Here is a 20,012-nt window from a genome sequence, read left to right as displayed (position 1 = left end):
GTTTCAAAATAAAAAATAATAATAAGTAATATGAACCGGTCCGATCGGTTTCTTACGTGGAACCAGGAACCGGACCGGTTGTTCTCGAATCCAAATTTTTGCAACTGAAAACCACCCAGAACTGACTTGGTCCGGATCCCAGGTTGGACCCTACCAATGCCCGCCCCTATGCAAGCCTGGCCAAGTCTCTGCCATAAATAGTCTTCGGTATATATCGGACAAAAAACAGTCATGGAATCCTCATGACTACGCCGCACAAATATGGACACTCTTTTACTTTCTTTGATATGATGCTCGTTCGTTGTCAGAATATTTTTCCTCAATAAGCTAGTTTACGCATGCTAATCTTTTGTGCAGATTCGAATTAAGTACGATTCTCCTGATGGCTACAAAGAGAAGATGCAGAGAGATGCCATTACAGCGACAGCATTTTTGTTCAGATAACAGTTCATCCAACTGTTAACATCTGAGTACCCATCCAAGCCGGAGTATACATATGTACACCACTCAAAAGTACAAGCGACAAGCCTAAAAAATTATAACAAAGTACATATATTCATCGAGACAGCCCGAGCCATTCATCTATGCCACGAGCCACGAGCGATCTTCATCATCAAGCATGCAAATCTTTTCATCTTGACCAAGAAACTGAGTCTATCTCGTCCCGAGCAGATTTATATAACTCGAGCCTCCTGGTGCATTGCTGCCTTCTTTCCATCAGTGCAGGATCTTCATCCAACAACTGAGCAAGCTGATTGGCCTAGAGGATAGAAAATGAAGTAATCTGTGATCATGTGGCAAAATATGCACTGGCATTATCATGTCATGCTGGTGATTGTGAGTGACAAATTGATGAGACATATACCTCCGTTTTGCCCAATTGAGTATAGAAATGGTCTAGTAAAGATCGTTTTGCTTCTCTCACTTGGCAATGGACCACAGCCTTTGGGATCGTGTTCCTCAGCGTCTCAGAAACCATCCCGACGTAAGAGGATACATTTGATCCGATCCTACGGTAATGCCCCTCCGAGTACCGATCTGCAGAATTGGCAGCTTGATTTCCTCCCTTTTCTGCTTCCTGAGGGAGTCTCCTAAAGAAGTCCACTGTCAGGTATGAAGATTCCATGTCCACCAGCCGCAAAGTTGTCTTCTTGCTGTCTTCACGGAACCTCTCCAGTGCTTCACTCGCAGCTGCTCGGATTTCCGCTTGAAGAGTTGGAAAACGCTTCAATTCCTGCTTGAATAAACCATTCCATAAGGTTTATGCTAAGACAATATCAGAACCTTCTGCATAACCTATTTCAGACCTGACCTGAGTTTCTCCTATGGATATTCTCACAAGCTCCTTCAAGATGAAATGAACCTGCAATAACAAATGATAAAGGGTGAAGAATTTATTCAGCAACAGAAACAAAAGAGTACTCCACGACGGCACTTACAGCATCCACTGATGCTTCAGCTGGCCCTCTAAAATAATTAAGAGCGCCATCAATAAGCCGTCGATAACCCTGCTCAGGAGCGACAAGATGAGGCTGGTAGCCATCTGCCTCTGACACCACCTTCCTCACATTTTGCAGTGACAGGTGCCGATCGAAAGGAAGCTTTCTTAAAGCGGCAGGGAGTTGATTGTCAAAAACACCATAGATTCTAGCACCACCAGGTCGTCTAAGAAAACTCAAATTAACAAGAAAGAATCAGAATTCTAGCTTCTCAAGACAACTTCTAACTTTAATGACACTAATCACACGTATCCAGTTATAAGCATATCCAAGCAGAAAATAGCGCAAAATTTAGAGATAGTTGCTTCTGAGAGCTGTGAAAAATCAAAGAACAAAATTAGTAATAGTCTGCCTCATCTATTTTCAAGCACAGTGATGTAATATGATGATAAAAATGATTACACCATGAAGAAGCTAAAAAAAGGAGATTAGTTGAAAGAAAGAGAGCACACTATTACCCTCCTTCCAAATGCTCCTTGAAAATTCGGTCAAATGCGCGGCACAACTCTAATATGGTGTATAATTGGGCCTGTAAAATGCCAATCATCAAAACTTAATGTTCATGCAGAACCCATACCTATCCAGATGTAAGAGAAAAGGATGGTCAGAAATTCCTCACCCCAGCATCAGCAGCCACAGATCTACCTAGATGATTCAACTCTGCTTCAAGTTCATCAATTGTTTTATTGATCAAAGATGTTATGTCCGGTATGCGAGCTCTAATGACAGACTCTAGATGCTGAGACCAAGTCAAGTTCCATCATGTAGACATCTCAATAAAAATCTTCGGGAAAAGTCCCAAGGTCAAAGACTCAAGCAGGTTATTGTTAAATGGGGGGAAAAAAGAGGAACCTTCGAAAGGAGTTTGGCAAGGTACTCTGAACCCATTCTACTGGCCAAGTGTCCATAATCAGGGCTTGTTGCAAAGAACTCACGTTCCTTCCTCCGAGCAAAGATCATGTCGACACTCCTATTTATATCAGCTTGGGAACGGTTCACTATACCAACCCAAGGGTGTTGAAGCCGATAAGACCTTCCTTCTAGGACCTTGTAACAACCCCAAAGGTAAATGGATGTGAGAGAGAGAGAACTAATGCTTTAGGATCAGATACCAAGATTAAAAGGTTTATAGCGTAAAATCACTTACCTCAATGGCATTAGTTCCCTTGTCCATCAAATCAAGCTTTGTCAAGACGCCAAATGTTCTCTCACCTATGACCATCACAAAGTTATTCAAAGTTCCATGCTAGGAAACCATTTGCATAGGCTGTACCTGAAGGATCAACTTCTCTTGCGAGCTTGATCGAATCAGATGTAGCAATATCTTGATTCGCTGGAGTAATGGCCAAGATAATGCAATTTGGCTACAACAAAGAGAAAAAAGGAAACTAACTAATGCTGGAGTTATGGCCAATATGATGCAGTTAGGCTACTTATATGCAATTAAACCATGGCATGTAAATTTTGACATAACAGAAGCTATTTCAATTCCAAAGGACACTGATCATGATGAAAAATGAACAAAAACATGTATTGTCAATATAGCAAATTCCTCGAGTCAACTTGATCCACGTGATCCATGACATGATGGGTTAACCATGAAAATGTCTACATATAAGACAGACTTTGAGCTTTAAGGAGATTTGATAATATAATTTGACAGTGATATTCGAACTTCTATGAGTCCTAACTCCAATACCAGTCATTCCTACTAGTTTACAAGGTAGTACATTATCAGGCCATTACTATCGTGCAAGAAAGTTGAGCTCACAAGTGTGACAAACGTGACCAGAATAGGGATTGCTCTCACTGACTTTGAGCTCATGGGACCTTCCTAGTAGATCATAATTCATTATGTGGAAAATAATTCTTTTAATATGATCGAGAATCTAAATTTATCTCTCTCAGAAACTTAAACCTATTACACCTGTTGCTAAGGACCCTTTTATTTCAGAGAGAAATTGCTGGACCGAGGTCAGCTGCCTAGAGCTAGACTAGCAAGAATTAGAAGGAAGTTTTCCGACCGACGACAGCTCAATACCACAACTGGGTACTTCCAGCTGACAGGTCCTTACTTAGATATCTTCTCTTGTTAACTTTAAAGGGACACTCATCATGATGAAGTATGAACAAAAATATGTATTGTCAATTAAAATAGTAATTTTCTAATGTCGACTTGAGCCGTGTGATTCAAGACATGATGGCTTAACCAGGAATCTGTCAACCTAGAAGACACTCTTTGAGCTTTAAGAAGATTTGATAATATAATTCTACAGTGATATTCAAACTACTATGCGTCCTCATTCCAATACCAACCATCCGTACTAGTTTGCAATGTAGTACATTATTCGGTCAGTTCTATCATGCAAAATAACTGAGCTCACCAGTTTGACAGAGGTAACCATAATTAGGGATTGCTTTGACCGACTTTGCACTCAAGGGGCCTTCATGATAAATCATTAATTCATTATGTGGAAAACAATTCTTCTAATTTGATCGAGAAATTAAACTCATCTCTCTCAGAAACTTAAACCCGTTACAACAGTTGCTAAGGTCCCTTTGATTTAAGAGATAAACTGCCAGACCGAAGTCAGCTGCCTAGAGGTAGACTAGCCAGAATTAGAATGAAGATTCCGACCAACAACAGCTCAGCACCGCAAATGGGTACTTCTAGCTGATAGATTCTTATTTACAGATCTGCTCGTGTTAATATTTCCAAGATTCACCAGCAAAATTCAGTTAAGATATAGATGCCGTAATGTACATACAAGCCTTTCTTCTTTAATTTCCTTGATAAGGAGAGTTATCGAAAGTAGAGAGCATCCTTGCCATAGAAGTGCAAGTTTTGATATACAGGCAGAAACATATATCTTACCTTTTCGACATATGACCGAACCATAGTTTCAATGTCTTGAACGATACTCTCTGGCTGTCCCTCTATCCGCAATAAAGGATATCAAATACTTTGGAGATCAGTAAATCAAATACGCAATATAAAGCTTAAAGAAATGCATTTCACCAGAAATGGCTGTGTTCACAAACATACCTACAGCAACTTTGGTCAATCCAGGCAAATCTATCAAAGTTAAGTTGACAACTGCCAGCAAAAAGAAGCTGTCAGATAACTCTAGAAATGAGACAAAGAATATTTAAGAAGTTATCAAACTGAATAATGAGAACAAGAATACGTTTTTTCATAAAAGAATTACAGAAACGGAATATGGATCCAGATGAAAAATAAAGGGGGGGGGGGGGTTGTTGGGGGGGAGATGTATCTAATGCACATTGTCTTATAAAACAAAGTGAAAAACCAAACTTTTGAGAGGCGACTCCAGCAAAAAAAAAAAACATAAGTATGACTGTTATAGGGTTAGATCTTGTGACCGTTCAAACAGACCAACTTTTTCCAACTAGAGAGCAAGGATGAATTCTTGCCCTCGCTCATATCTTGTATCCTACTGCCACCACACTAGTCCATGGGCCTAAATCATGAAGATGCTGTACTTAACGCTCCATTAATCCCTTCCAAGACACTACCGATATTGATAAGACTGGGATTCAGACATATTTTCAGGAAGCTGCTCACTGTTGCTTCTGGAACCACTCATAATTGCTCCTTTACATGGGCAAGTAAAAGTACCCGTATAATGAATGATGCATCCCAGTAACTAAAACGCTGTGGTCCAGAAAAAAATGATTGACAATCTACAACTGTTAGATTTAAATTTTGGACGTTATTACCATTTGGAGAATATATGCTAAGATGGATGGGAACCGGGGATATCTGTTTCGACTTTCCAGTCAATCTATCGGTCTCATCTTGAATTTCATTGCGAACCACAGCTGCATAAGAGCAAGCAAGAGTCAGACAAACTGCTCCTATTGACACCAAACTCAGAAATGCCAGAGTATGTAGAGCACTATCAATCTCATTTCACACAATTTTAGAAACAAATTTTGCAATCCAAGTGACTGTTGATCAGAAAGGAACATAAAAGGAAGTCGATCCTTCACATAGACTAAGATCTACAACCAATTCAACATGCAAGAAAACAAAATTTAGGACAGCTCTAAGCTAACCTTGTTGATTAAAGTACCAGAACCGCCAATGGCGTGCATCTTTAATGTGGACATCAGGCAAACTATCACATGAATGAGCAGATAGACAGCTATCACAGGCAATCTAAAGGTGACAAATGACACTGATCTTGGAGTCACAACTCAAACTTAAAGATAGCAAGCGAATTACTCATATCAAGTTAAGTGTGAAAAAAGACAAAATTGCAGATGGTCTCAAGAATCCCAACTTGAACAGTGGGGTGTAGATTTGATCTCAAGATGCTTCACTAGGCCAATGCCATTGCATTAACTCCCACTGCCATCATAAAATAGTTCGCTGAAAGCAATACTTCCGGATGCAGTAGTGAAGGTTCATGAATGGAATCGCTTTACCCAAAAAGCTTCAACATTTTGGCCCTTTTTTTTCTTTTTGCTGATGGTGCTAACATAAGAAAAACTCAACAAGTTCAAACAGCAGATGTGTGATATCGTCATTCCAACAAAAAGCTGACATACAGAAGTCGGTGAATCTTTTCTTTGGCAAATGTAGAAATTCTGCATATTCTTGTAGACCAGACTCTGTCTTATGCAGCTGCAACACCAGAGGCCGCCTGGTAACAATTCCTGGAAGCAAGTGACAAGAAAAAATAAGAACCCAGAAGGCTTGGACTGAAGATTAAGGAGTGCCAACACGAACTTCAAAGCACCTAATTCTAAGATAGCATTATCATATAAAATCTAGACGAATCAGTTTCAGCTTGATTGAAAACCAGAGGTACAGCACCTCCAACCCACTTGTTCAAATGCTCCATCGCGTCTCTTTATAAACCAATTTCACAAACTGGACCGAGCATCCCTAGCATTACATGCCAATTTCAACGACAACGGATAGAGAAAGGGATTCTTTTAAGATCATTCGTGTCTCCCTTCACTAATTGCTAACCCAAAAGTAACGCGAAAGCAACTAGCAGCTATATAAGCACATACCTGAACCCCGAGGGAGAAAATCTCGGCCAACAATGCTCTCCAGCACGGACGATTTACCCGAGCTCTGCATCAATAAATGTCAGCCACGACACCAGCCATCACAAGGCCACTTCAAAACGCCCAGTTCAAAAACTAAAACCCACAAACATGTACTGACATATGCACGCCACAAGAGAGAGAGAGAGGGAACCTGGCCGCCGACGACGGCGACGGAGGGAAGAGCCTCCCAGAGGGTAGGCAGGGCGCCGCGGCCGCCGCCGTGGTCGCCGAGGACCGTGCAAGCGCGCTGAATCCTGTTGACCAGGCCGATCAAGCCCTCCATGGTGGCCATGCGACAGGCAGGGGAAGCGGGCCCACCTCTGGAGCACGAGCTCGAGCTCGAATTCGAATGGATAAGAGGGAACACGAGGACGAGTGCGGTGATGGCGATGGCGATGGCGATGACGGAGATGGAGAGAGAGACGGAGCAGAGAAGAGAGAGAGCTATCTTCGCTGCTTTTTGCTTGCCTTCTTAAAAAAGCGATTTTTAAAAAAATTCCTGAGTGCGACGTTAGAGAGTGAGGATGATAGAGATGAATGTTGGTGGGCGCGCCTGGTTTTGTTCTTTGATTTTGGTTGTCGGACCCGTGTGCAGCTTTTTCAAAATTGAGGTGGTCAGCCAGAGGTCAACTCATTTTCTCTGCTGTTTTGACCTTTTTGGTTTAGCTCCAACAAAGAGTCGATTAGATATATGCTCGTGTAATGTAAAAAGCTATGACAAAATTTATAAACGATTTCACATGTTGATACATTTTCAGCCGTATCATATTAAATTAAAATTATAGTTTCGAGGGATGTAAAGTTTAAAAAGAAAGAAATTATTTGAAAGAAATCAAAATTTGTAAGGATAACAATATAAATGGTCCATAAATTTTGATTTAATATGCAATGTCGTTCTGAACTTTTAATTTATTCAATGTGGTTCCTGAATTATTTAATGTAAAACTTTAATTCAATGTATAACGTCGTTCTTGAATTTTTTATTTTCAATGTATAACAGTTCAATATGATTCATAAATTTTGACCCCAATGTAAATAAAAAAGGTCAAAACAAAAGAGCAAATGAGTTGACCTTAGGCTGACCGCCTCAATTTAAAAAAGCTGCTCGTGGGTCCAACAACAAAAGGCTATGACAAAATTTATAAATAATTTTACGTGTCGATACCCTTTTCAGTTATTTCGTATTAAATTGAAGTTAGAGTTTCGAGAGACGTAAAGTTTAAAAAACAAGAGAAATTATTGTAAAGAAATCAAAATTCGAAGAGATAAAAATATAAATGGTCCTTGAACTTTGATTTAACGTGCAATATCGTCCTTGAACTTTTAATCATGCTCGTGTCCTCTCATCACCATCTTAATTGTTTTTCTAAATTGCGATCCAAGTTTGATGGCAAGATGTGATCTCTGAATTTTGACCCAATGTCATATTTAAACTTTTAATTTATTTAACGTGGATTAAACATTGGCAATTTGGCACATTGAACATTATACATTGGTATTTTAGTATTTTTCCCTTTTTCTATATTTCCTTTTTTTTTTTCCGGGCCCCCGCCGCGAGGGAGGACCCTCGCCCCGCCCAACAGGCGCCCTCGCGTCGCCGACCCCATCAATATTAAATAAATCAAAAATTAGAAAGGAAGCTAAACCCTAGGTTAAGTATATTGGGTAAATGTGTCACAAGTCTTTGCACAAAAAATCGGTTCAAAGTTCAAGGACCTTTTTGAATCATTACATTAAATAACAGTAGTTGTTTGGATGAGCATTCTCATGGCTTTAAGTCATCTTATTACTGATAACCCACGTGTCTAGATATGTCAAAGTAACACTTACAAAAAGAATGAGATGACTTGAATGCTAGTGTTTATACATTTCTAATGAAAGAAATTCCTAAAGAATTGATTGCTAAGCGCTTGAAATGTGTACTTTGAACTCAGAGTAATCACAGCAAACCAACACGATAGAATAAATTCCATATCAGATGGCTGAATCATAGACAAACTTTGACTACTTCCTGTTTGTTCTCGTCTCACCAACCACCTTTCTCTATTGAGAATCAAACGGAGTTCAGGAAATGAAGGCTACAGCAAAAGACTTGCAACGAATTGGAACATTATGAATACAGGAAGTTTTCACCACCAAAATGCTACCTGCTAATTGACCTTTGCGCCGATTTGTCCTCGTATTCGATCGTCCCACCACATGTGGATAAATTATGCTCATGCTAAATGAAGCAATCTTGCTGAGTACGTCGCTGCTTTTTCTTGTATCAGACCATCAACACATCTCTGTGGTACCCCCGGCAACCTCAGTGACATTGGTTTCATCTTTTCTGGATTTAGCATCATCCAAGTAATGCTGATAGATGTAAGAAATGAAACCCCAGATTGCCAAAATCATTGCCATCACCTTAATCCCATCCATCTTGTCATGAAAGAATATCACCGCAAGAATCGGAACAACTGGCAATGCCAAGGTACTAATGACATTGGAAAACAGCGACGACACCTCGAAAATCAACCCGAGCAGACCAACCGAGGAGATCTGCCATGTCAGCGCTGTCCAAATTAATGTCATCAAGTATGACACTCTTCCCTCCTCATATACCTTCATCTCGTCGCCTAGTTTCCTCCACTCTCCGCTCGCAAAAAGCCCAACAACGCAGGAGCAAGTCGCCACAAAAGACGTGTATATTTGCATATCCAACACAGCAGAAAATGTTTCTCTCTTGATCACTTTCTCGAAGGAAAGCTGAACTAATGAAAGGTACAACGAATATGTCGCAGATGCTCCCAGGGTACACAGGAATCCGATCACATACTTCGCTCTCGAGATCTTTGTGGTGTCCGAGTCCGAGTGAACCGCGAGGAGCGAGGCTGACACGGTGAGCAGAACGAGGGAATTGAGAATGAATGGGGTGAACTTTTGGGAGTTAAGGAAGAAGGAAAAGAGTGCATTGAAGGCCAATTGAGTTGCACACAAGAGAGAGTAAGTAGAAACGGGAAGATAGAGCAGACCGTATGAGTACATCAGGTTGTCACCAGTCAAGAGCAGGCCAAAGGTGAGGTAGACGAAAGCTAAGGAAGAGAGCTTTGGTTTGGTTGGAGATTGAGTTCTTGTAGACTTGGTTGACTTGGAAAACATTGGTGAGAAGAAAATTAGAAGAGGTATGAGAATCGGGAAGCCAGCAGATTGAACAAAAGTGGCCATCCATTTGCTATTACCGCCTTTGTCATAATACAATCTGCCCAAAAGGGTTGCCGCGGATTGGCCTGAGAGGAGGAAGACGATGTAGGCGGCTACCCGAATCAACCATTTGTAACTTCTGGTCCTTGGATGCTGAAGATCGTGGTTGTCCATATCCACAACAGGGTCTTCCTCATTCAATTTCGGTTCTCTGTGCTCTTCTCTCAAAGAATCAGTAAGAAAAAAAAAAGATTTTGCGGAGTCAACTTGGGTGCATTAAAATGGGGTTACAGTAATGAGGACATCACCAAAATACATCATGTATTCAAGATCGACTCAAAGTTCTCAAACTTTTGTACATTAGCGATCTTTTTGCTCAGTGACTAACCTCCAGTTTGTAGTTGCAGCTCTCTTGCAGCCTCCATGATGAATCATTAGAAGGATATGAAAGGCAAGATCTTTTTGTTGGATAGCTATATGAGACAAGTTGATTGCCACAAATAAGAAGGTTACTAGGAGCTTCAGCAACCTTTAAAAGAGATATGGAGGTTGAAAATTTGAAAATGATCACCTATACTTTCTCCATCACATTTGAAACTGGAAATATTCACTGTTGTGACCTCTTTTATGTGGCTGTTGAGGTGCCAAGTTACAAGTCGAGTCCGAAGCACCAATATTTAGTGAGGATCAGACCGAAGAAAGTCAAAAGTGGCTCCTTTCTAATGTCAAATCTTGGAAAACTAGCATCTTGCCTTGTTGAAATTTAAAATGAACTGCTTTTCCTTTGACCGCCTTTTATATACTTGTAATCTTTAGTTCTTTTTGGAAGTTCTACAGAATGCGACGTAATTTAGTGACGCACCAACACCATAACAGTCTAATGACGCCCCTCTATCTCGTATGTTCTGTTGAATCATACTGCATTTTCTCCGTGAGGAGCTATGTCTTCAATTATTTTGCTGTATCTACACTCGAAAAAGGGATGGCAAAGTTGAGGGAAAGTGCGAGGAAGATGCATGGCCAGGCCCACATGTAGGTTTTGTCATGTAGCAACTAGCAAGTGACAGAACAGAAATGACCTGTTATTATAAAGGTATGGTTTAACTATACAACAGTTCTTTCCTCAATTATTGGCTCTTTAAACACAAATTTCTCTTTGATGAAAAACTTCTGGCGAAATTAGTTTTAGTCGCATTTAATTAATGATAATATGAGTATGGTCATTAAAAGTTGTGCTATGGGGGGTAACTTCTGTGGAAAGTATAAGAAGTCCCACTGTATTGCTTAGCTTCCAGTACTAGCAGAGGCCAAGATATCATTGAGGTAAAACCATACTGGGTTGATGTTCAAAATATGAAGATTTATTTTCAACGCAAAAAATGTAGACTTTGGCTGGCTAGAAGAAGACCAACCTTTTGGTTTCTCCAAAATTAACTCCATCAGCCAATCTTGTTTGCTAAACAGTGTCATAGATTTATTTTCATCTCATGAGGGTGACATAGCAAGTAGCATCCCGACATCACAACAGCAACAGCATCAGAGAGAGAGAGAGTAGAACATCAAAGTCAAGTAGTACATTACTGCTTAAAAAGGGATACTTAAAGAAAGCAAGCGAATGATGCATAGAGCAATATCACACAGCTGAAACAGGTCATAATTCTCCTCTGACAGTGCACAAACTTCTCCTCTCTCTTCAAACCCATCCTCACATGTTGTTGCTGCTTCCATGGCCGCACTCACCCGCATGTTAGCAACCCCGTATTTCCCTACCATGAGAGCCCCAATTGCATCTACCAGCGTCTTCGATGCATCCGAGTAAAGCTCCAAGCAATCCCTCAAGCAATCCAACTGAAAAGGATCAAGACTCCCATTACTTAGCATTTTCTCTATGCTTGAGATGGTGGTGGTTGCATTTAACAGAGCTAGCTCCATAGAAATGATTCCTAGGCCTTGGAGGTTAGTGAAATGACTCACCGGGACGGCTTGGAGAGACAACGAACAGAAGGTGTAGTTAAAGACGGGTGATTCTTGTGAGCATTTTTCGCAGGTTAGGTTGACTATGTCCATGGTGTTTGCGCTCATTGTCAAGTGGGTTGTTGCTAGGAGAGCGAGCAGAGAGAAGAGGCAGCAGCAAGATGCTGGGGAGAACAATGAAGGATCCTGCATTTCTCGGTCATTAGTTGAGTGGATTGGGCAATATGTTCAAGCATTTATGAGCTTGTGGACATGGAGTTTACATTTGAAGGAAGCTTCCTTAGTGTAGCAGATTCTTGTACTTTGTACTTGAAAGAAAAACAAAAACAACTATATTACTGTTCAGAAAGGGGAGAAATTTTACAGGACCAGTACAACAGCTTAATTGGGATTTTGAAATCACTAACTCAGAGATTCTTAAGTCGACTTGACCTGCATAAACTGTACTTCTGTGAACCCTTATCGTGGGCAACCCACACATTTAAGTTTCTAGCGGCGCATAAATGGACATTAAATTAGGTATACCCGGTCTATATAAAGATTACATTATCAGAAAAGGCTAATCCTTCATCAAAAGCTCTGAATTTTATAACTCTTACATGTTGAGATTCTCGTGCTGCAATACAAATTATTAAGATCATTGTAGAACTTGAATTAGTCCAAGCGAATGTTTACAGCCACATCACTTACAGCCACAAACTGAACAATTAACAGCTACCATGTTCCTCGGTCTCGTATATATGCAGTAATTTATAATTACTACTAAATTACTCTTGCCTCAGACCTAGCCACAGGAGTCAATGAGTCAGAATGAGGTGGATGCTTTGTGTTGATTCTTGTTGAATTCAAATTGGAAAACTCGATTTTAACAGGATAACACAGACTGCCTTTGATATGTTGAAGGTGTACATTGTAAAGTCCCAGCAACTTCGGGAGAACATTCTACTGAGCCTTGCTTTGGTAATTTTTGTTTATCAAGTAACGCTTACCAAAATAATAATAAGGAATCAGTATCCAATACAATCCCTGTACTTTGAACAATCTTAAGAAACACAGAAGTGTTATTTTGATCAAGATATCAAGTATTGATGATTTAGTATAATTGGAGTGGATTCGTCGTACATCCGAAGGTATTATAAATATAAGTGTATGAAATTCTTTCCAAAGAAACACACTGAAATTGTTCTGTACACAAACTTCATCAAGCTCAAGCCCACATAATCACCAGCTAGAAAATGCGTCCAGTGTCGATCAATTTCAACGTAGCATTTCGATGAAAGCAAGGGAAATCGCATTCATTTGGACAAACATGTCGTTCTCTTTGGTCAAAGGAGACACTAGACCTTCCCTCTCTTTAAACCCATCTTCACAAGTGACTGCAGCATCCAACGCTGCACTTATATACACATTAGCTGTGTCATAATCTCTTGAACCGAAATCATCCACGACGCCTCTCAATGTAGAATTCGCATCTGAGTACAGCTTCAAGCACGTCGTCAAGCAGTCTCTAGCGAAATGTCCGAGTCTCTTGTTCTGGAGGAGTTTAGATATGCGGGAACTAATCTTGGTGGCATTTGAGATGGTGAGGTTGAGGGACATGAGAGTGAGATCTTCAATATTTGCGGGTTGGCTCATCGTGTCAGCCTCAAAACATGCAACGCAGAATTTGTAGCTTATGTTTGGATCACCATCAGCGGCTCTTTTGCAGCTCCCATGAACAATGTTGTTGTCTTGATCATTGGCCTGTGAAGGATGAAAGAGAAGGAAAACAAGAGTTGCTAGAGGCAAGAATGACTTCATCTGCTTTGTATTCAACTTCCTCTTTTTCTTCTTGGTGTTGGGAAATGAAGGAAATCTTTTGAGTCTGAGGAATTAAGGTGCATAATTTGATACTTATAATGAAGTGAAAAAGGTTCGGGAAATTTGGCAATTCAAAGAGTCTTTGTTCTTGTTCGGCAAATTCGGCAAAATAAAGAGCCTTTGTTCTTTCTGTTTTCTGTTGTGATCTTGTATTTGTCTATGGAGATACGTAAGTGTATTGGTTGGGGAAACTCAGCACGCAATCCATGCACATGCCTCATGCACGTATGGTGGAGAAACTATTTTCATGGAGCTTGCCATATTGAACCTTTCGCTAATTCAAAAGTCTAGCACATTTCACGGGCAGTTCTTAGCTTTTGCATAGAATGTTCTGTATTAAACCATTTCACAGTTCGTAATTTGAGTTTACAAGGGGTCATGTCTAGAATCATAAAAATAATCTCGATTACCCATATGATTAATTCTACTTTTGTGATCTATCTAATCTATCAGTTCAACTTTATATAATCATATCAACTTAAACTGTTTTTCATGTGTCGTGTATATGATCCACTAATTAATCATGAGGTCCGTAACCATCATCCTCACTGTCTCATCCTTTGAATGTCCTTTCACTATCTTATGAAGCTCTTTCATGGAGTTTTCCTATGGTCCAAGCAACCCTTCATATGTTTCTCTTCATATTTTCTTGTCGTTGTCCTTAATGTTATCTAGGCAACTAGGCAATCATCAAATATAATCCAACATTGCAAGTGCACAGTAGTCTTCAAAGCTAGATTCATTCTTAATTCAGCCATCCTTTTTGCATGTGGAGTATTGTGGCCATTTTAGACTACCCGCCCAAGCAGCTATCCTAAAGCATGGTTGTACACGCTCCTTCCTATCATTGAAATCTTACTCTCTCTTCCTATCGTTTCCTTTGGAGTATGGGCTCGATAGGGACCGTTCAACATGAACTGTTTCATAATTTATACTCGCAACACATATTTTTACGTTTTATAGCAATCACAAATTCGAGAGCATGAAATATTTGGTCATTATGGTTACGCGCATTGGAAGTTAATTTCCACTTTAATGAATCGACGGAGTCAAGTCATTACACTCTACCACGTGATTTCCTTCTATTCCCAAATGTTACATTTGGTCTAATGTCACTCAAATTTGGAATAAGCTGGTGTGTTTGTTTAATGGGTATGGCCAGCCGAACAAGTAATAGTGACCTGGAAAGGATATCGCTTTTTGAAGAGGTGGTCAGGACAGGAGTTCTATCAATTTAAGTTGAAGCCCATAAGTTTGTTTGGTGATATGGAGAAGATAAGCATGGCTGATGCAAGAGATGGTGTTTGTCGGAAAAGATAACGATACGAATGGTACTCGAACTTTGATTTAATGTACAATGTAATCCTTGAAGTTTTATTTTGTTCAATATGATTCCTGAATTTTAGTCTAATGTGTAATGTGGTCATTGAACTTTTAATTTATTCAATGTGGTCCATGAACTTTTGGTACACGTTCAAACGAGTCCCTAAACTGTATAAAAATGTTCACTATTGTCTTTGAACTTAAATTATTGAAAGGATAACAGTGAATATTTTCATATAGTTCAGGAATTTTTTTGAATATAAACTCAAAGTTCATAGACCATATTAAATAAATTAAAAGTTTAAAGATCACATTAAATATCAAATTAAAATTTAGAAACCACTTTGAACGAATTAAAAGTTCATAAATCATATAACACATTGGGCAAAACTCATGAATTATTTGTGTCATTTTCATTTGTTTAAAAGCACAAGTTTATCTCTTCGGACAATTTCTCCCCCGAGGACACATTTATCTTCCAGGGAAGCACAAGTGTCTGCTTCACTTGCAACGTGGCCGACCGTAGACAAAGCTCTCTAATTTAGTTTGGAGTTTGGACCGACTAAATAACACTAAGGAGACGAAGCAAGGCAACCACCGATTGCAAAAACATTCAGCTCGCGTTTTGCAACTGCGGTCAAACAACGCCCGGCGTTGAGCCGGAGCTGAGAGCGGAGTTATACGGGGCAAGAAGAAGGAGGAGGAGAAGAAGAGAACGATGTCGGCCTCATAGGTCGATCCGCACGACAAGATGAGGTCGAGGGACGTCAACAAAGTGGCCAAGGGCGAGCAGGCGCCTCAGCCCGCCCACGAGCCCAGCACCGTCTCGCGACCCCGTCCTCCCAAACAAGTGGACAAGGAACTCTCCAAGTCCAAGGTCCAAGATCTCTCCCTCCCGCGAAACGTTTCGAAGTTTAATGTGAATTCTGCACGGTACGAGTATGGAATGATTAGCTCGAGATTGAAGTCGTTGATGCTTTGGCGAGGCTTGAATTGTTGATTTTCTATCGTTACGGCAGAGGATATGAGCAGGAAATTCAGCGACGAGATGATGTGAATCATCACTCCGATAAATTACATTCTATTTAAGGAACAATATGGCACATGCAGAGAAAATTTTGTGCAAACAGTCGCGTTCACTCTTAATTTGAGAACCATGATTATCCATCCTCTCAGATCAATGGTGCATGAGGCCGTTTGTGTAAAGAAAAAATTGTACAGTTGATGTATGCCATAATTACTCTTAAAGATTTGGTTTAGGATCGGGCTAGGTAACATTATGATACGAAGGGTGCGTTTGGGAATGGCTTTGGGAAGCCACTTTGGGCATCTAAAGCTCTTTGGGCTCAAATATGGTGTTTGGGAATTTTTTTAAGAAATCCCATTGAGCCAAAGGTGGCCTTTTGAGGGCTAAAAGCCCAAGGTAGCCTCCTAGGTGCCTTGGCATTTTAGCATTTTCGGTAAGCAACGGTACCGATTAAGTAATAAACATTTCTTCTTAAACTACCCTCATCTATTTTTTTGATTTTCCGGTTTTGCCCTCGTTTGTCTCTATTCATCCTCTTCTCTGCTTAGCTCGGCGACGTGGCTGTGAGTGGACGTTGACGGGCCGGAGAGAGGCCAGTGTGGTCGCACAACCCAGCAACCGTCGCCTGGAGTTGCACAACCACCGCTATAGGCCATGCGACCCAAGCAAGGGCCACCTGAGGTCTTGCGACCTAGACGGCCCTCGCCAGGAACTCACACGACCTCAGAGAGGCGACGCATGATTTCGGCTGAGGTCGTGCTACCCAGACGACCCTCGAGGGACGCCGGCGACTTAGATCTAGTACCGGCGGCCGTCATCTGAGGCTGAACGACGATGGCAACCCCCGGCGACCACCAACGAGGGCCGCCTGGGGTCGAGCGACCCCCGACGAGGGTCGCGAAACCCAGGCGAAGACCGTCAGCCACCCAAATCTAACGCCGCGCGGCCGTCGTCTGAGGCCGAACGACCTTAGGCAGCCCCGGCAACCACAGACCAAGGCCGCCTTGCCTGAGTTTCGCGCAACCCTCGTCAGTGGTCGGCAGGGCTGCCCTCGTCGTTCGGCCTCATACGACAACTACGCGGCGTCAGATCTAGGTCGCCGGCTGTCCTCACCTAGGTTTCGAGACCCTCGTCGGGGGTCGCTCGACCCCAGGCGGCCCTCGTCGGTGGTCGTCAGGGGCTGCTCTCGTCGTTCGGCCCTAGACGACAGCCGCCGGTGCCAAATTTGGGTCGCCAGCGGCCGCCTGCCCTTCACCGGCTCTGGTGAAGGGTTTCAACTTTTCTTTAATAAAAAATAAAAAATAAGTGCCTTACAAGTATAATTTTTCCAAACTCTATTTTACCCAGAGTTGCTTTGCAATAGATTTTTAAGTTACAACTTACAAAACATAATTTTCATTTTGGAAAACTCCTTCAACTTAAAGTCCTTTGCATTTTGCCAAAGACTTTCCCCCAAAGTGTTTCCAAATGTAGCCGAAGTAATTGAATATCGTTGTTTGGACGAGTTGGACCAGTAATTCGATAAAGGCCCTTTAATCCTATATTAGCTTGCATGGTCCCTCCTTTATTACCGGAAAGCACTGCGGTTGAGCTACAGAAATTAGATGGATTGATTAAGGGTTAGTTCTCGGGTACTAGACTTTTAGATCTAGCAACTTTGTCAAGTATAGCACGTGAATTTTCATTGAAACACCCAATATGATCTGTCTACAAGATTCATAAAACTAAATTTGGTAGAAAGATTTGGTGTTGTTCTAGATTATGTTTACGTAAGTGTGGACCTGCATATACATATCTTAGACGCATGTACATTCAACGTCGTTTTTCGTGGACTCGTGTACCTTCTTTCCCCTAAAAGGGATCTGAACAGGACAAGCGGGACGATGAGGAGGAAGAGACGGTAGATCTTGAAACAACACCGGTGGACATGCGCTTTCCATTTACTAACCAAACGCGCCATTGTCATGTGCGATACCTCGAGTACCACAGGTAACCCTAGCTCGTGCGAAGCTTGGTTCGATCATATATTCATTAAGGCGTGCTCTTAAGGAGAAGCACGTTTCAAACACCAAACACCACCAGTCAGTTGCAGTGTGTGCTACTTATAATGTCCTAAATAAACCTTCATTGATTGCTGCCTCAATTTATTGGATAGATAGATGCTCTTGATATCACTTAAGTTTCTCATATCTGGTGAATCATGTCGAATGGGTAGGTGCATTCAAGAGAAGGGCGAGAATGCACCGGAATGCGAGAGATTCGCGAGACACTACCGGTCACTACGTCCTTCCGAATGGGTAAATGGGCTCGACACCTCATTCTCGGATCCTTCTGATCAATTTTCGAATTGGCTGTCCGCTTTGAAATGAATGTTGGTTTCCTGCAGATCGAGAGGTGGAATGAGCAGAGGGAACGTGGAACATTCCTTGGTCCAATCTAAGGTGGGGGGCTCTTGGACATTTTGGACATGTTACTTGGAGGCAGAAGAGCAGTCGAGAAGCAAGGCAAAAAGTCAACCGTTTGCTCCATGGGTGTAATAACTAATAAGTGTCTTTGTCGGGCCTCTGCTGCGAAAACCGCCTACAGGATCAACAAGGGCATATTCTGATAGCTTACGTCTTCACGCTATAGAGTCTTATAGAGTGTACTAGAAACCAGCCATATTCATCGTTTTCAGAGGAAGTCGGACGTTTAAGCTTTGGCTCCTTAGGACCATTGCTGGTTAGCGTCGATCGAAAATCAAATATAGCGGAGGATTTATGTGGTTCGGCAACGTTCTTCTTTTACGGGGGAGTGCACTATAATCAGCAGGTTTCTCAAAATTAAATACAAATCCATAAGAATTAATTATAAGAAAAGAGTTTTTTTACAATTTTAACTCTCTTGTTTTCGATAGTCTCCTGGTTTTTCACAACTGTTCATATATTAATATTATCCGCTTTGAGCCCACTGATCCTCAGGGCTTTAAAACACGTTACATAAATATAGAACCTCAAGACTTATAAGTAAGTTCAGGACCCCCTCTAAGCGATGTAGGACAAGAGAGGCTCTCCCTCCCCCTCCCTTTCTTGCGCACGTCCGAGGACCGAGACGCGGACACACCGCCATCCCTCCTTCTCGGGCACCGCTGCTTGGGCCGTCACACTCTCCACCCCTTACGGACACAGCGTCCTCGTTGTGGCGTCACACGCAGTTGGGAGTCAGCTCTAATACCACCTGTAACACCCGGTGTCTATACTGTATAATATTATCCACTTTGGCCCCACCGACCCTCACGGCTTTAAAACGTTTTAAAGTCATGAGGGTCGATGGGCCAAAGTGAACAATATTGCACAGTATAGATCCGGAGTGTTACAATATGCGAAAAATTATGAGCTACTTTTCAACATCCTAATAGACTTAAATGCGGCTTGCGTTCCCTTCCAATTTAATTGCGGGGTCGGGCTTTGTAATATTCGGGGTAACTTCAAGCCATGATCAACATGTGAAATACATGTGTGTTATTTTGCATTGGCAGTTTCTCAGCAAATCATGAATTGAATTAATTCAGACGAGTTGAAGTAACGTCGAATACGTTGGGCGAACTTCAACGTGATTAAATGATTTTAGCTCGCGACCTATTTGATTAATGAATTAATTAACTATTTTATAGGCTTAAAGATTTATCGACCTAAAGTAATTATTCTCATCATTGAACATCTCGCGGATCAACACTAAGAGTGATCTGTTCTCGGTCCAATGGAACCGGTCGCTTTTTTTTTTCCACTACTTGTACCATATATTTTGAAACTAGAATTGTGTTCCCCATGCCAACTACACGTAATCACAAAGAAAAATATACGTAGTCGGTCCGATCTGGTTGATCTAGTTTGGTCATCTTTCCCTTGGAACTGGGAATCAGATCGCCTGGACATCTGTTCCACTTTTAGGATCTGGAAATCGGACCGATACTTCCATGAATTAGACCAAATCAGCCGGTCCAATCCGATCTGAGCGGTTTCTGATTTGAACGGTCTGTTTTGCACGTCCCTAATCAGCACGATGTAGCTGCTAGATAGGAT

At 41.4% G+C, this 20,012-nt stretch overlaps 4 protein-coding genes and 1 pseudogene across 6 annotated transcripts; 1 reads left to right on the top strand and 4 right to left on the bottom strand.

Moving 5' to 3' along the window:
- Positions 1 to 415: 415 nt before the first annotated feature.
- LOC115685384 (phragmoplastin DRP1E-like) lies at positions 416 to 7,099 on the bottom strand. Its single transcript, XM_056304574.1, has 15 exons — positions 6,736 to 7,099; positions 6,546 to 6,609; positions 6,075 to 6,182; positions 5,241 to 5,342; positions 4,546 to 4,596; positions 4,375 to 4,436; positions 2,773 to 2,863; positions 2,647 to 2,711; positions 2,352 to 2,546; positions 2,119 to 2,238; positions 1,958 to 2,028; positions 1,440 to 1,665; positions 1,313 to 1,363; positions 866 to 1,234; positions 416 to 760 (listed from the first exon to the last, which is right to left on the bottom strand). The coding sequence occupies exons 1-15, from the start codon at positions 6,874 to 6,876 to the stop codon at positions 632 to 634; spliced, it is 1,845 nt and encodes a 614-aa protein (XP_056160549.1). The 5' UTR covers positions 6,877 to 7,099; the 3' UTR covers positions 416 to 631.
- A 1,247-nt stretch (positions 7,100 to 8,346) lies between these two features.
- LOC115685348 (probable purine permease 11) lies at positions 8,347 to 10,385 on the bottom strand. 3 transcript variants are annotated; one of them, XM_030610408.2, is made up of 3 exons: positions 10,156 to 10,385; positions 9,599 to 9,978; positions 8,347 to 9,457 (listed from the first exon to the last, which is right to left on the bottom strand). In XM_030610408.2, the coding sequence occupies exons 1-3, from the start codon at positions 10,200 to 10,202 to the stop codon at positions 8,859 to 8,861; spliced, it is 1,026 nt and encodes a 341-aa protein (XP_030466268.2). In that variant the 5' UTR covers positions 10,203 to 10,385; the 3' UTR covers positions 8,347 to 8,858. The 3 variants fall into 3 exon arrangements, with proteins under 3 accessions (XP_030466268.2, XP_030466267.2, XP_030466266.2); XM_030610407.2 differs by having other exon boundaries at positions 8,347 to 9,985; positions 10,156 to 10,379; XM_030610406.2 differs by having other exon boundaries at positions 8,347 to 9,978; positions 10,156 to 10,379.
- Positions 10,386 to 11,319: 934 nt separating this feature from the next.
- LOC115685440 (putative invertase inhibitor) lies at positions 11,320 to 11,992 on the bottom strand. Its single transcript, XM_030610518.2, has 2 exons — positions 11,742 to 11,992; positions 11,320 to 11,615 (listed from the first exon to the last, which is right to left on the bottom strand). Exons 1-2 carry the CDS (start codon positions 11,931 to 11,933, stop codon positions 11,352 to 11,354), a joined length of 456 nt encoding a protein of 151 aa, XP_030466378.1. The 5' UTR covers positions 11,934 to 11,992; the 3' UTR covers positions 11,320 to 11,351.
- Positions 11,993 to 12,819: 827 nt separating this feature from the next.
- Positions 12,820 to 13,629, bottom strand: LOC115685463 (putative invertase inhibitor). The gene has a single exon (XM_030610546.2). It carries the CDS (start codon positions 13,539 to 13,541, stop codon positions 12,999 to 13,001), a length of 543 nt encoding a protein of 180 aa, XP_030466406.1. The 5' UTR covers positions 13,542 to 13,629; the 3' UTR covers positions 12,820 to 12,998.
- A 2,013-nt stretch (positions 13,630 to 15,642) lies between these two features.
- Positions 15,643 to 18,391, top strand: LOC130135391 (cytochrome c oxidase subunit 6b-3-like; annotated as a pseudogene).
- The last annotated feature ends 1,621 nt before the right edge of the window (positions 18,392 to 20,012 follow it).

Source organism: Syzygium oleosum, unplaced genomic scaffold (genome assembly GCF_021117445.2).
Source record: "Syzygium oleosum isolate NSW1041296 unplaced genomic scaffold, Sole_v2.1 Sole_v2.32, whole genome shotgun sequence".
Taxonomy (NCBI): Eukaryota; Viridiplantae; Streptophyta; class Magnoliopsida; order Myrtales; family Myrtaceae; genus Syzygium; species Syzygium oleosum.
The sequence above is the reverse complement of the archived record's forward strand: the minus strand, read 5'-3'. Positions and strand labels throughout refer to the sequence as shown.